This window comes from Bubalus bubalis, chromosome 5, assembly GCF_019923935.1.
Source record: "Bubalus bubalis isolate 160015118507 breed Murrah chromosome 5, NDDB_SH_1, whole genome shotgun sequence".
NCBI lineage: Eukaryota > Metazoa > Chordata > Mammalia > Artiodactyla > Bovidae > Bubalus > Bubalus bubalis.
In genome coordinates, this window is record NC_059161.1 from 31,246,803 (window position 1) to 31,262,019 (window position 15,217).

General features: G+C 53.8%; 1 protein-coding gene across 4 annotated transcripts in view; it reads left to right on the forward strand.

The window, feature by feature from the left end:
- The window catches only part of PRDM16 (PR/SET domain 16), a 338,507-nt gene that overhangs the window by 157,538 nt on the left and 165,752 nt on the right, over positions 1-15,217 (forward strand). For all 4 annotated transcript variants that reach the window (XM_045165710.1, XM_045165711.1, XM_045165713.1 and 1 more), the window contains one exon: positions 2,448-2,498. In XM_045165710.1, coding sequence (XP_045021645.1) covers positions 2,448-2,498 — 51 coding nt within the window. The remainder of the gene's footprint in view (positions 1-2,447; positions 2,499-15,217) is intronic.

Consider the following 15,217-nt stretch of genomic DNA (forward strand, 5'->3'; position numbering starts at 1 on the left):
CAAAATAAAGAGGGTTTTCAGCAAAGCGGCGGACTTGGCAGCGAGAAGGCTGGGACAGAGGCTCCAGAAGGGGTGCGTGGGGCAGACTTTCACCCGAGGTCAGCGAGTCAGTGAAGAGCAGGGGTGATGGTGGTCACACCTGCCAAGGTGGCCGTCACATCAGGGGGAGTGGGAGGCAGAGAGAAGTTGCTGGGACAGGATGGTCCTGGGACCCACTCAGATCTCCTGGCAGGAGGACGACTTCCTCTGTATGGGAGTGTCGGCCAGCTTGGGCTTAACGCCCCCAGCTCTCTCTGCATCGCACAGTTGGATGGGGCTCCGTTCTGCCGCTGAAGCACCCCAAGCTGGGCCTGTCCAAGGGGAGCCCAGGGCCAGGCTCCAAGGAGCAGTAGAGAAACCCTCATCTGCCTGGTCCCACCGGCCTGGCCCTGCACTGAGAGCCTCCTCTGCCTGGTCCCTCTTGCTCCCCATGTTGCGCTGGCATCTTGACCTTCAGGGATGGGGCCACTGGAACACCCACTTCTGTCCCCCCAGCCTGGGGTTCTGCCACCAGCACAGGCCTTCAAGCCATGGGCAGGAACCGCTCTGAACACTCTTGTCTCCCAAAAGCAGCCTCCAGTTTCCAGCTGCCCCCCAAATCAATAGCGACTGTGGCAGTGCCCGGCTGAGAAGTCCAGCTCCTCACTGTCCCCAGGACAGTGGCCTGGTGGTCAGCATGCTTGGTGGGTGTCTCTGCAAGAGGTCCCCAAGGCCCCTTTCCTGGGAGGGGTCACAGCAGCAAGGCAATGAGGAGTGGCATCGCAAGGTCTTCAGGCTCGGGCTCCTCCATGGCGGGCTTTGGGTGGGGACCTGCTTTGTCCTTCACAAGGGGACAGAACCCGGGAAGGGGAGTAGCTCAGATGGGTGGCCCCTTCTGCAGTTTTGTCCTGGGCCCTGGAGACTGTGAGGCTTAGAAAAATTAACACAGTGTTTCTTCTTCTGATTCAAGCCACCCTGTCATAAGGGGCAAGTGGGTGAACTGCAGGACTCGGGGCCCATGCTGGGACCTTCAGTTCTGCCTGATGCTGACAAGGGTCTCCAGGTGGGGTGCAGGCCTGAGAAACCTGGAGGAGGAGAGTGGTCCATCTCCTTCCCTGGGGAGCACGGCCTCTTCCTGGACAACACAGGCTCTCCTGGGACCCAGGCGGTCTGCCTCTCTCCTCCTGCCCTAGGGCTGCCCGGGTTCCAGCCACCCTTCTTGGCTCTGAATTTAGGAGTGAAAAGCAGACAGACAAGAGGACTGCCTCACTGGCCCGTCTGCTGGCAGAGCTTAGCCCCCAGGGCTGAAGCTAGCTCGTCTCCCCCGGGGCCTGTCCACCCGGGTGCAGTAGGGCCTGAGCACCTAGGTACCTGACCTCTCGCTGGCCCTTCTGGAGAGACTTTCCCGGTGTGTCCGTGTCTGCCTCTTCTGCCTCATTCTCTGTTTTCACTCCTAGTCACATTCCAAACCACAATTTCAGAATCTATTAAAAGAAACATAAAATCCCCAATTGGTTAGAATTCTCAACATTTAAAAATATGACTTATTGTTATTACAGCTGAGTCTGGGCAGATCTGCCAGCATTTGGAACGGAGCGTCTTGGTCCTCTGACCTGACCTGCATGGGCACTGGCGGGCAATCTGCTCCGAGCTTGTCATTCAGGAAGCAATGGTGTCATTATAAGGGGAGGGGGAACAAAACCCCTGGGTTTGACCCCATTTCTCTTCTTATTCTCCAAATATTGGTTTCCATCTTGGTTTCTATTCTTATGGAAGCGACATCACAAATTTATATATGTGTTTGTGCAGAGTACTTGTGATCCAAAAGGGAAAATCCCATTGATGCTGCTAATTTGTCAGTTTGCATAGCTTAGAAAGGGCTCTGAGACTTGTCACTGAAACATCACCCTCTGGAGTGGAACTGGGTGGTTTTGAGGTGGAGATGCCAGCCAGGCAAAATGCTACAGCTCTTCAGAGCTGAGCCAAGGAAAGCTCCAAGTCGAAGCCGTTGGGTGGAAGAAAGACCCAGGGTGGCTGGCACTCTCCTTGATGCCCCAAGCCCATGTCCATGGGCGGGATGGTGGTGGGAGGAGGGAAGACTTCCTGCTGCTGCCACTGCCCACTGCTGGGGTAGGGGCTCTCCCCAAGAAACAAGGAAGGAACACCTTACCCATTTCAAGCACCACAGTGCCCCTAACCACACGTGCAGTCTGTACCCAGTGAGCTCCACAGCGTGGCTGGGCTCCACAATGTGGCTCCTCCCTGTGATCTGGGCAGACCCCCATTCTCTTATTATGGAGAAGCCACCCTCCCTACCCCTATTATTTCAGAGCTCGCTCGCTCGCTCTGCTTGCATGTGTATAGCCCACTGTAGCTCGAGGACCGTGCTCGGTCGGAAACTAACAACCCTTTTCCAAATTGTTTTGCAGCAAATGCTGACGGATGCGGAGGTGTCATCGCAGGAGGGCTGCATCCAAAAGGTAGGCAAGCTGGTTCTGCGCCTTCTCCCCTCCTGTTGAGCCTGCATCCCCGTCGAGCCTGCGCTCTGGTTGAGCCCGAGCTCCCGAGTGTGAGGCCATCTGTGGTCGGGCGAGCACATGATTCCCCAGGGATCAAGACAGATGCTGGTTTTCATGGTGCAGCAGGTAGCAGCTCGCTTCACAGAACCAACCTGGTTCCGAGAACCAAGGCAAGCCCCGTACACGTGGGAATGCTTTGGGCCAGTCAGTCGCATAGAAGTGAAATAAATATAGATTGTGTTTATTTAAATATCTTCACTGGATACTCACATGAAGAATATAGAGAAGAAAAGCACAATTGGCTGCAGATTCAACAAAGCCTTTCATTGTACTCAGTCTCTGAAGATGGCTCAGGCACCGTGTTGAGTAAGCAAAGTCAGGCGACAGAAAAAGTGTCAATGTGGGCATTATCCGCTGGTGATGGGTAACAGCTGGTTGACAAACACGAGATCTGAAAGGCCCAAAGAGTGGGCCAGGCCCAGGAAAACACCCCCCCCCCACCACACACACAGAGGGAAGTACGCACCCACAGGCAGGCACATTCCTGTATGTGCATGCTAGGCAGACAGCAGAGGGGAGGGGTGCAGAAATCACCCCAAAACCCAGAAGCCATTTGTCAGCTGGAGTTCAACATCTAGAGAATTTGGGCCATCTATGCATAAGTATATACATGTACACACACACAAACATATAGACACACACTTGTATAGACACAGACATGCACACAATATACAGACACACAAACACACAGATATAAATACATGAGGTAGCTGATGCAGTCTTTGGGTTTTCCAGTAGCATTAAAATAGCCTTTTCTCTCCTGGCATCTTGACTTCAAAGCATTGTACAGACCAAGCTGAGAGAGTCCATCTTCCCAGGGTACCCAGACCGCGTCAGGAAGCGCAGCGTGGGCATCTGGGGTGATGGGTCAGCACAAGGCGATCCAGCTGCTGTCAGGGGCTGTTTTCTTAGTTTCAGAATCGCCGAGCTATGCTCATGAGGTGCTGTCCCCTCTCCCAGGAGTATCCAAAAACACTGCCTGAGCATACATTCCTGTCATCATGAAAAGTCCTCTTTGGGTCTGGAAGTGACGAGAAAGCAATTTACTGGTTCCGCCGATTCCTGTGACTTTCTTCCTGTGTCTGGCTGGCTGGTTAGGGTCTGGGCAACTGGGGGACCCGCCATCCTGGGGGACTGAGCCTTAAGAGCTGAGGCCTTCCCTTTTCACCAGGGTCAACCCCAGAGACATTGATTTCAGAGAAAAACCATGTGATGGGGGATGTGGTCTGACCCTGCGGTGACCTCTGGCAGGGGTGACCTCTGGCAGGGGTGACCTTCGGCCTCATTTGTCTCCATAAGTGCGTCTGTGTCTGGCCCGGGGGGCAAATGTCTGAGCAGAGCTGGGACAGAGTGTCCTCTCCCTGTTCACTGCCCCGGGGCCTGAGGCCTCTCTTCCTGGAAATGCATCCGCAGGCCCCAAAGTGAATCCCGGCCATGTCCCTCTCCCTCCTCCACCCCCCACCCCGACCCTGGGAGTGAACTCTGTTTTCTTAAAGGAAGAGGTGGCCAGAGCAACTTGAACAGCTTCCTTGCGCCTTTCACAGCGTTTCAGAGAATTGAGGTGCTTCCACCCCCCACGCAGAGGAACCATAGTCAGCTCCTCTCTCAACTACTAAAAGGAACATGGAACCTTCATCTTCCCCGCTAAGAAGGAGCTCACACAGGGCGGGAGGTGAGAGGTGGGTCAGGCAGTTGTCCGGCCTGGGGGCAAGCTTCAAGGCAGAAGGTCAAAAGGCGGGGTCTAAGGTTAAGGTCATGAGGGGGAAGGGATGCATCCTCTATCCCCTGAGGTGGTGCTGTCTCCAACGTGGCCTCTCCTTTTTACAAACAGTGGAGGGCAGGCCTTGGATGCTGTGGCCCAGACGTCCTTCCGAGAGCTCCACACGGAGTGGGCACAAGCACCCTCCAGCCAGGGACCCACTCACAACTGCCCAGCTTGGCACAGCCTCCCTTCAAATGCAGACCTTTGTAAGGCCCGTCGGAAGGGTGCCCACGGAACCAGGCCAGACACCCATGGCAGCTACAGCAGCTGGGAGGGGCCGGTGCCGGGCAGCAGAGCTGAAGGGGCTAGGGCGTGGTTGCTCTGAGAGCCGCTCTCCCATCCCCAGCCCCTGAGTCTCCGCCCTAAGGCTTTGTCCACCTCCCCGGATACCTCTGCCCTCACAGAGAAGTGCTCCGCTGAATCCCCAGACTCTCCCGTCCTCACACTAAACTTAGTGCGAGGCATTTGGGGCATCAAGTGTGGTGGGGTGGGTGCCCTTGGTCATGTTGGTCGATGATCGAAACCTTAACTTGGCATCTGGAGCCATTTGGTTACTTCCCAGAGAGGGAGGGAGGGAAAGAGGTGCTGAGAGAGACTCAGGTGCAAAGGTAGCTGGGGTACTGCAGTGGGGGCTGGAGGACAGTCAGTGCGGCCTTCTCTTGACCTTCTTCCCAAATGGAAGGTCGCAGCTGTGTCCCTTACAGCTTTGGAGACGCACACGTGCTTGTTACATGAGAGGACCATACACACCTCAGTGCGCTAGGGATTAATTTAGGTATTCCTTGGTGATAGGAGATAGACCCCATTTATCAGTCTTATAGTTTAGGATTTTGGTGTCTGGCTGAACAGGGCCTCTCTTCTCCCAAAGACACACACATCTGGGGGCGTTAAGGTCCTTCAGGGAAGCACTGAGGCTATGCAGCCTGGGATTGGTCAACTGACACCTCTGAGCATCACTTATTCCAACTTCAGGATTCACTGAATCACACTTTCTGCTCTTTATTGGCATCATGGAACCCCATGGACTGTAGCCTGCCAGGCTTCTCTGTCCATGGGATTCTCTGTCCATGGGATTCTCCAGGCAAGAACACTGGAGTGGGTAGCCATTCCCTTCACCAGGGGATCTTCCTGACTCAGGGATCAAACCCAGGTTTCCCACGTTGCAGGCAGATTCTTTACTGTCTGTTTGAGCCACCAGGGAAACCCTCAGTGAAAAGTAACTAAGGCTATTAATTCAATCAGTGGCTTGACACAAGAGATGCAGAAAGGGTGATGTTTTGTAGGAAGCAGTGGTTATCAATTCTTGGTATTAAAGAACCAAGATGCTGAAGAGGCTGTGGACTCTACCTGTCAGAGTTTACAGAGGACAAAACCCAGGCCCAGGGAGGCTGGTGGTGCCTACATCCGCAGGGGAGGCGGGATTTGAACCCAGGATCTCTGGCGCAGAGCTGGGCTCACATTGGAGAGATAGTGGCTACAGCCTGGGAGCTGGCACCAGGCTTGGACCCGCCCTGAGAACCCTCCTGCGCCCCTCCCTCGGGTCACCTCCATCCCCAACCTGTCCTGGTCTCTTGTGTCCCTCTGTCCCCAGTCCCTCCTGTGGCCCCCTGTGGTGCCACCAATCCCTCTGCATTCCTCCCCCACCTCCACCCTGCCCCCTATCTTCACATTCTTGCATCCTCCTTCCACCGCCCACTGGTTCCCTGCATCACCTCCTCCTGTGTGCAGCACGCCCAAGTGCTCCTGCTCCATCGGGTGCCCGGCTGCCCCACACTCATCCCAGGTGTGCGTTCCGGATGCTCAGGCACTTCCCTCCAAAAGTCACTTTGGCTGCAGGTCCAGCAGCATCGCCTTTTCTAGCCTCAGGCCGGGACCTCTGGGACTGCTGGCTGCAGCTGACTCTATTTAGTCTCTGTTTACTTAGAGGGAAAGCCCGGGGCTCCTGGAGAGCAAACATCTGCGGGAGATAATCTAGGAGCTGTCCATCCATCACTGGGGGCGCCTGGCTCCCTGGAGAGCCTGCCAGAGCCTGGAATAAAAAGGCCGGGCGAAGAGGCTTTGGGGACAAATAAAGAGCTGTGTTAAGGGCCCGCTGAAAATGGATGGAAGACATTATTAAGACTCAATGGCCGTCTTATCAAAATCCAATAGGATAGACATTTAGCAAAAGGCTTAAATTTATTCTTTGACTTTCTGGAGGGCTTGAATTTATCCGTTAACAAGAGTGTAGTCCACCCAGGGAGATGGTATCAGCTGAAAGAATTTTGATTCAATCTCTTTGGTGATATGAAAGGGGGAAACACCAGGCCCCCAATGGCCGCCCCATTGTCTCGCTTTATCTTGTTTTCTTTGACCGTCTTGAAAAGGAAGGACATGTTAATACAGTACAACAAGCAGAAAATGCAGAGGGAAATGACCTTTTTCTTTTTTTCTTTTTGTGTTTTCTTCTCCCCCTCTTCTCTACCCACACTGCCCCCCTGCCTCTCCAAAATAAATAAATGAATCAGGAATTCGCATCCATGGGGGTGAGGTCTGAACTGGGACAGGTGCATCTCCAGAGGCGCTGCAGTTTGGAGTCACCTCAGCCAGCGAGCTGGGCCGGGGTGGGGAGCTCGAGGCTTGGAGGGAAAGTCAAAAATAAATTGAGCTAATAAAGCCTGCTGTTGGAGTGGGACCGTGATGAGTCCATAAATCTCTCCCTGTTATTCCGCACAAAATGCTACAGGTCATAAAAGTCATCCAATAGCCCAGCCTGGCGTTCTCCAATAGGGTGATTGATTGATAATTACGATAATTCCCGAAATGATTGTTTGGACGTGAGGACCTTGGCCTGTCCCACTGGGCTGTTGTACGTGTGTGTTTTCTACAACCTGGCCCAGGTGAAAGCCTCCGGTAATGGGCATCCCGAGGTCTCCTGGGTCCCTCCCTGGGGAACCTGGGGACTAATAAAGATGACCAGGAGCCAGGAAGACCAGGCAGGTGGGAGTGGAGATGGACAAGCAGCTGCCAACTGTCTTGTGCAGCAATTAGTTGAGAAGGCTGCACACCCCAGGTCTCAGCCAGAGTGCCACCAGGCTGTGCCTTGGGGGTTTGAGTCCAGCACACACACTATCCAGGTTTTTGTGGTCTGTGACCCTCTATGTGGTTTATTCCCTTTGCGTTGTTTTTCCTCTGGAGGAAACTGAGGTATTTTCAAGGTGGCTGGAGGGCGAGGAAGGCAAGCGGAGAGGGAAGGATCGTGACTGGAATAAGAGATGGGAAGACCAGTCAGCCCCGAGGCTCCAGGACAGGGGTTCGTGGAGCATGTGTCCCGGTCAGCCGGTCTTACTGGGACCAGAGCAAGCTAGACTGTCCCTGTTAGGCTTTGCCTGTGCCAGCGAGGTTACTTTTAGAAATCCTTTCTTTTCCTCTTTACCAGCCCCCCTCCAACCCCCCCACCCTTATCCCCCACCCCCCACCCCAGGTCGCAACACCTAGGAGCCACCTAGGTGCTAGAATTCAATCGCTGTTTATGCAAGTTCTTCCTGAAAAAAATTCCAGCGAAGTCCCAAGCCCTAAGCAGCCTGGGCTCACAATTAATAATTTGCATGTGGGATCAGTTATGTCTTTATGAAATCAAAGTGTGTTTAGCTGCCACGGAGACAGCTCCGAGTTGATTTTGATAATCTCGGGCTGAATAGACTCACTTCGTTCCAGCAAAGCCTCGGACAAAGGCTGGACAGTGGCTGAAAGCCCTTCGGAGACAGGCCTCCTTTTCCTTTGTCGGGGGGCTGCTGATAAAAGGGCCGGGAGTCCATTAATTCAGTGAATGAACATATAGTAAAGTCAGTCCCCTCTTGAGAACAATAATGTTGAGGTCAGCTTCGGTTGCCATGGAAACTAAGTACTCCTAAGAACTTTGCATCCTTGATTTTGCTGAATCAAAGGCTGCAGAGTGGAGAGGTGTAATGGGGCCAAGACACAGAAAGTCGGAAAGCCCCACCCCCACTGGTCCCCTTCCCTAGAAGGCGGCTCCGGGCTGGTGGCCTTGGGGACCCTCAGCCACTGGGGACCAGCCCCAGGTCTGGCTCTTGCCCCTCCCCCGGCCCCTCCTGGAGGCCTTTTTTTCACCACTGTAGAGGCTTATCTGAAGAGGCCCTTAGGCATGACTCTGGTGCCCGGGGCAGGGCAGAGAATCTAGCCTGAGGGAGGGGCCACAGCCTGAAAGCCTCCACCTCAGTGGCCCCGATGGACTCTGCTCTCTGGCCACCTCACAGCCACCTGAACTTGGCCTTGGCGGGTGGGGGTGGGGAATGGCGGGTGGTGCTGTGGCCCCTTCCCACCCCAAGCAGATAAGGGTGATTAATGGGCCAACAGCAGTAGGGAGGTGGAGGCTGAGTTACAGGCTGGTCTAGGCTGGGTGACGATGTTATAAACGTGAGTTTTTGTATTCTGTCCCCCCAACAGCTGGGCTGATTTTACTTACCCTTCCCCCCAATGGGTACCTGAAAGCAGCTTAAACCATCAGATCAAGCTGGGAAGAGATGCAGGTATTATATTTTCTTCGCAGAAGTTTACTACCTGCTGCAGACCTGCGTGTCTGCGGAATGCTTCATCTTAGCTGGACTGGCCCTTGGCTTGCGGGGCAGGGTCTCAGGCGGAGAGAGGGGAAGTTGTTCAGACAGACCCACTCTACCCTGAGCCTTGCCTGGGGTCGGGGGAGGAATGAGAGGCTCGTGTTTCTTCTTTTTTGCTGCTGAGAAAGCACAGAACCCGATTTTCTCTCTCCTACTGAAGTAGCCCTTGTCAAACCTGCTGAAAGGCTTCTGGACTGCAGCTTGGGATGGAGGTCCTGGAGGAGGGAGGTGGGCATGAGTGGCCCAGAGCCCAGCAGGCAGAAGCCCGTCCTTGGGAGCTGGTGACATGAGGACTCCTCTCTGTGGTCAGGCCCTTCCTTCACCCTGCTGACACTCTGCTCAAACCTCAAAGCAAGACAGATAAAGTGTCACTGATTTCAAAGGGCAAATTCAGAACTTGAAAATGGGCTTTACCCGCCAAGTAGACAAAGGCCCCTCTCCTTCTCAATGGAGACCTGGGGAGGCTGGGCTGGATCCGTCACACCCGAACCTGGCTCTGCCCTGGATGCTGTGACCCTAGGCCTTGAACTTGTGCATTTCTGTTTCTTCCTCTGTAAACGGGGAGATGATAATCACAGTCTCTAGCGTGCTGCGCGGCCTGGGTATTGAGAAGATAGCGAATGGGCAGAGCTCTGGGCAGAGCCAGGCCTGCCAAATGGACAGTGGGGCCTGTGGCCATTATGGCTGGCATGGGACAAGGGGGCCATTCAGCCCTGGATGGCCCCAGCTGGGGCACCAGGGCGCTGGGCCCCACAGCAGACACCTGCCTCTGAGATGCTGCCAGCACCACCTGCAGCAGGTCAGAGGTCTCTTTGCTCCCCTGGGAACCACACTGGCATCTTGGGGTGTCCTGGAGGCCCGTGCCGGACAGCCCAGGGGAAGGTGGTTGGGAGGGGTGGGATCTGCTGGTAGCGGGCGATGAAGAGGATTTACTGTCCACATTACCGGCTTTATACGAGCCAGATGGTGGTGTCGATAACTCCATCATGTTCAGGTGTGTGCAATGGTGAGTTAATTAAATCGCGCCGTGCTATTAGGAGAGAAAAATATATCAGCGCAAGGCCTGCTCAGCGTCTTCTGCTTTGAAGGCAGACACATATGTGCCCATGGCCGTTGCTGGCTCCAGGGTGTGTCAAGCCTCCAGCCTCACCTTTGCTCCACAGACCCGCCGGCAGCTCATCAGTGCACTTGTTATCGGTCTGAGTGTAAGGTTGACTTCTGGTTTTACACACACTGACTGTCAAGATGGCCTGTCCCTCTCCAGGGTAAAGGGTGGCGGGTGGGTGCTGTGAACCCTGGGCCCCGCCCATGGCCAGTTGCCTTGAGCTGTGAGTCACTTCTCCCTGGGGTGTGGGCAGAGCACCCGGGCCTCTGGGGAGGGCCAGTTTCCTGAGGTCCCCTTGTACCTCTGATGGTGTCGCTGTGAAGGTCTCTGGGCCTGTGGGCACGTGTTCCAGGCAGGGCCCTGGGCAGCCCCCAGGCCGAAGAGGCTTCCCTTTCTTCTCTTGGCCCAGGACTTAGCCAGGCGAGGAGGGCCTCGTCCTCCCACGGGGGTGGCGTGTGGGGGTCTCCGAGGCTCACTTGGCAGGTGGTAACTCTGGGAAAGGCTGTGTCCTACCCCCCGCCCCCCGCCCCCCCACCGCCCTGAGAAGCTGCCTGCTGCCACAGGCCTGGGGATGTGGCAGGTCCACCGACCTCTCAGTTCACCACCACTCATGACTTCTGTGAGATGTGATGCTGGCTCCCTGCATATGGGTGACACAGGTGTGTGAGGCTCAGGTGTGTGTGTGAGGCACAGGTGTGTGTGAGGCACAGGTGTGGGGTTGTCACAGGTGTGTGTGTGAGGCACAGGTGTGAGGCACAGGTATGTGAGGCATAGGTATGTGTGGCACAGGTGTGTGAGTTCAGATGTGAGAAGCACAGGCACAGGTGAGGCACAGGTGTGTGTGAGGCACAGGTGTGGGGTTGTGTCACAGGTGTGTGTGTGAGACACAGGTATGTGTGGCACAGGTGGCTGAGGGGCAGGTGGGTGCCCGGGGGGAGGGTCCTGTGGGGCTGGGCAGCACCTAGTCTTGAGCCCACAGGCTCTGCCCCACTCCCTCAGCAGCTTCTGGGCTCACGTTGCCTTGTGCTGTGTTGGGTGTTCGGGATGGGTGTTGGGGAAGAAGGACAGCAGACATGTGAGAGGGAAAGTGGAACTGGAACCTCGCTTGTCCCTAGCGAGGCTGCCCCTCCCACCGCAAGCCCTGGGACCTGGGCACTGCTGCTGTTCTGACCACTGTCATGGTCCCTGTTGCCAGTCTGCCGGGCTCTTTCCACACACCCACGCCTTTACCCCAGTCTCCCCCAGGTACTATTACTCCCACTTCACTGCACAGAAGATTAAGCTGCAGACAGTTTGTCAGTTGCCTGACACCACAGGATTCAGTGGAGAAGCCAGGGATTTCCCAGGGTCAGCCACATGACCCCAAAGCAGGTATCCCAGAGTCTCATGTTATACTGGGTATTGCCCTCCAGACATGAAGACACAGCTTATCTAGACACACCTTCAGGAATTGGGTTTGGATAAATATAAGTGAAGGGCTTCCCTCATAGCTCAGTTGGTAAAGAATCTGCCTGAAATGCAGGAGAGCTGGGTTTGATCCCTGGCTTGGGAAGATACTCTGGAGAAGGAAACGGCAACCCACTCCAGTGTTCTTGCCTGGAGGATCCCTGGCAAGGAGGAGTCTGGCAGGCTACAGTCCATGGGGTCTCAAGAGTTGGACTCAACTTAGTGATTAAACCACCAAATATGAATGAACTCAGAGAAAGGCAAGAGTGGGTTGGGCTGGAGTAATTGAAGTTGGTTCATTGCACAATGGCATTGTGTAACAAACCACCCCAAACCCTTAACACAACACTCGGTGACCCTCACTCGTGTGCAAGTTGGCTGACCTAGGCGGAGCTCGGCTGGGTTTGGTTCAAAGCTGATGGTTGGGTCCAGTTTCCTCCTTGTCCAGTGGGCTTCACGGGGCGTGTTGTTCTGGTGATGATGGTGGGAGAGAAGGAGGCGACATGCATAAACATCATGTCCGGGCTCAGACAGAGTCTGTGGCCGCTTCTGCTCACACCCGTGAAGGCCAACCACACAGGATGGGAATGTGCTCTCTGCCTCCCACTGGAGGGGTGTAGTCGCAGTAGAGGGGTGGGAGAGTAAGGCGTTTATGGCAGCAGGCTTCCTGGAGGAGGTGGCCCTGGGGCTGACACAGGGCCAGTGCCCAGGCTCAGGCTGAAGCAGGGAGAATTACTCAAGGTATGTGGAAACAGAACAGAGCCTGTGGCAAAGCTCAGAAGAAAAAACAAAGCCCAGTCTGCTGCTCTTGTGCAGCCTGTCTCATGGGCGCAGCTCCGCCACCCCCGCTTTCCATAGATCCCTTGGAGGCTCGTAACCCTTGAGGATGACTCTCTGGTCCTCAGAAGGAGGCTTGGTGCAAGTTGCCAGGGGAAAGCAATGCTGGGCTGTTTGTGGGAGATGTCCCAGCTCACTTTGTTGGCAGGAATTCTGGAGGCCTGCATCTGGGAAGGAGACTGAAGAACCAGCCAGGCTTCCTCTGGTTGACGTTGACTGATGGGTCATGAGGCTGATGAAGGTGGGCAGGATAAACACATCCCTGAAAGAGGCACTCGGATACCAGCATTAACAAGAGAGCTTTGCTCTTAAGCCACAGAAGGACATGGAGGAACTCTAAATGCATATTATTAAGTGAAAGAAGCCACTCTGAAAAGGCTACATGCAGTACCATTCCAACTCCATGAAATTCTGGAAAAGGCAGAACTGTGGAAACAGTGAAAGGTTGGTGGGTTAGTGGGAGAGTGGGGTGGATATGGGAGCACAGAGGGTTTTCAGGGCAGTGGTGTTGTAGGATACCATACTTGTGGATCCATGTTATCATGGATTTATCCAAACCCACAGCTGCACAACAGCAAGAGTGAACTCTGGTGACAAACAGGGACTTGAACGGATGATATATCTATATTGGCTAAGTGGCCACACTAATGCAAGATGATAAAAATAGGAGAAGCGAGTGGCGGGTGATGGGAGGAGATGAGGGAGGAGACGGGGGGGTGCATGGAAATTCTGCACATTCCACTCGTTTTCCCATAAACCCAAAACTCTAAAAAAATGAAGGCTATTACTTTTTTTAAAAAGGATTTTCAGAAAGTGGTGTATTATACACACATACATCTTATATAAAATATATACTCACAAATAAGGACATACATAATATGGAAAGGCTGGAAGGAAATATACAAAAATAGTAACATCACTCTTTGTGGTGATATAATGGATGCTTTTTAAAAAATAGTATCTGTATGGGATATTTTTGTGATTAAATATGTTGAGTAACGTGCTTACATGATTCCCGGTCTGTGACAACACTCTAAGTGGCAAAGGGCCTAAAGCTTTGGTGACGGGTCACTTCACAGGGAGCGTTCCCGATAGTTAGGTTGCCACCTCCCTGTGGTCCGGGGCTCCCCTGCCTTCCTGTGGGCTCCATCAGTGCTGTTCACCCATGTGCGTGACTGTGCCTTCCAGAACCGAGGTAGCTTGGGCCTTCCGCCTGCACTGCAGTAGGCTGAGCCATCTGGCCAGTGGCAATGAGAGATGCAGGTGACTTCTAGCTCAGCAACCAGTGGCCAGCATGATACCCTGCAGCAGTCTCTGCCCTCAGACACTGCACCCAGAAGGTTCTGGATAGCTAGATGATTGAGCAGAGCTGCCCTGTGTGTTGTGCCAGGCGAGCAGCAGGAATGCAGCGTTGGTCAGGCTTCTGCATCTCAGAGGCTGTTTGTTTAGGGGGCATAACCTCACTTACCCTGGTTGATTCGTTTAGGGAATCACTAGTGCTTTATCCACTTCTGCATCATCTCAAAACACCCTTCATTCATTCACTCATTCACTCACTCATGCCTTCAACAAATGGTTGTGGTGGCGGTGTTTTAGTCAATAAATTGTATCGAACTCTTTGCAACCCCATGGACTATAGCCCTCCAGGCTCCTCTCTCTGTGGGATTTCCCAGGCAAGAATACTGGAGTGGGTTGCCATTTCCTTCTTCAGGGGATCTTCCCAACCCAGGGATTGAATCTTGTCTCCTGCACCGGCAGGCGGATTCTTTACCACGCAGCTACCGGTTCAACAGATAGTTTCCAAGCACCTACTGTGAGCAGGACGCTGTCCCCGGTGCTGGAGACAGCAGACTGTGTTCTAGCAGATCTCCACCCCACGGCTCAGGTTCTGAGACCTGTCACCCATGCAGAGGGGCTTCCACAGCTTTTGTCCTTTGTCCCTGGTTCCCCAGGGAGGCCCCGTTGCAATGCTCCAGGTCAGAAACTCCTCTTGTGGCGGACAAGCTTCCATAAGCCTCTTGTGCTGTTTGGGCTGTGCATTTCTGGCAAAAATGCCCCATCTTGTCACATGGGCTTGTCCTTATCCTCATAGGTTGGTGCTTCTGTGTGCTCAGTCACTAAGTTATGTCCAACTCTTTGTGACCCCATGGACTATAGCCCACAAGGCTCCTCTGTCCATAGGATTTTCCAGGCAAGAATACTAGAGTAGGTTGCCATTCCCTTCTACAGGAGATCTTTCCAACCCAGGGATCAAACTCGTATCTCTGGTGTCTCCTGCATTGGCAGGCAGATTCTTTATCACCAAGCCACCTGGGAAGCCCTTGGTGATGCTAAAGAGTTGTTATTCTGGGCCATTCCTCCTTAGCGTCCCCTGGCATAGATGGGGAGAAATTGTGAAGATAACAAATTGATTTGCACCAGAAGGAATGGGAATCTTAATCTACCAGATTTGGCATGAGGGCATCATTTTCTCACTTAATAACATCTCCTTTGAACAGTCTCACCTTCAGCCCCAGCTCTCCATCTGCTGATGGGACCCATCATTCCAGCCGACACAACTCCCGTCAGCCAGGGCCGTGCTGGCGAATGGTCTCTTCTCACCCAGTTAACAAGATGTTTCTCCAGTACAATGTTGATACATTAAGTCATAAAAGGCAGGACTTATTATTGTGTGTTGGAACCTCGCCTCTGTTGTCTCTGAGCAATGGCCAAGATTCAGAGTATGAGCCACAGAAATGTGTGCATTGCAGAGATGGAAAATTATCGCATAAAAGAGTCTGACATGCTGTTCATCACAGATTAGCTGAGCATAAGGAGAGATATTCAAAGACAAAAAGCAATAATGAAAGTCCAC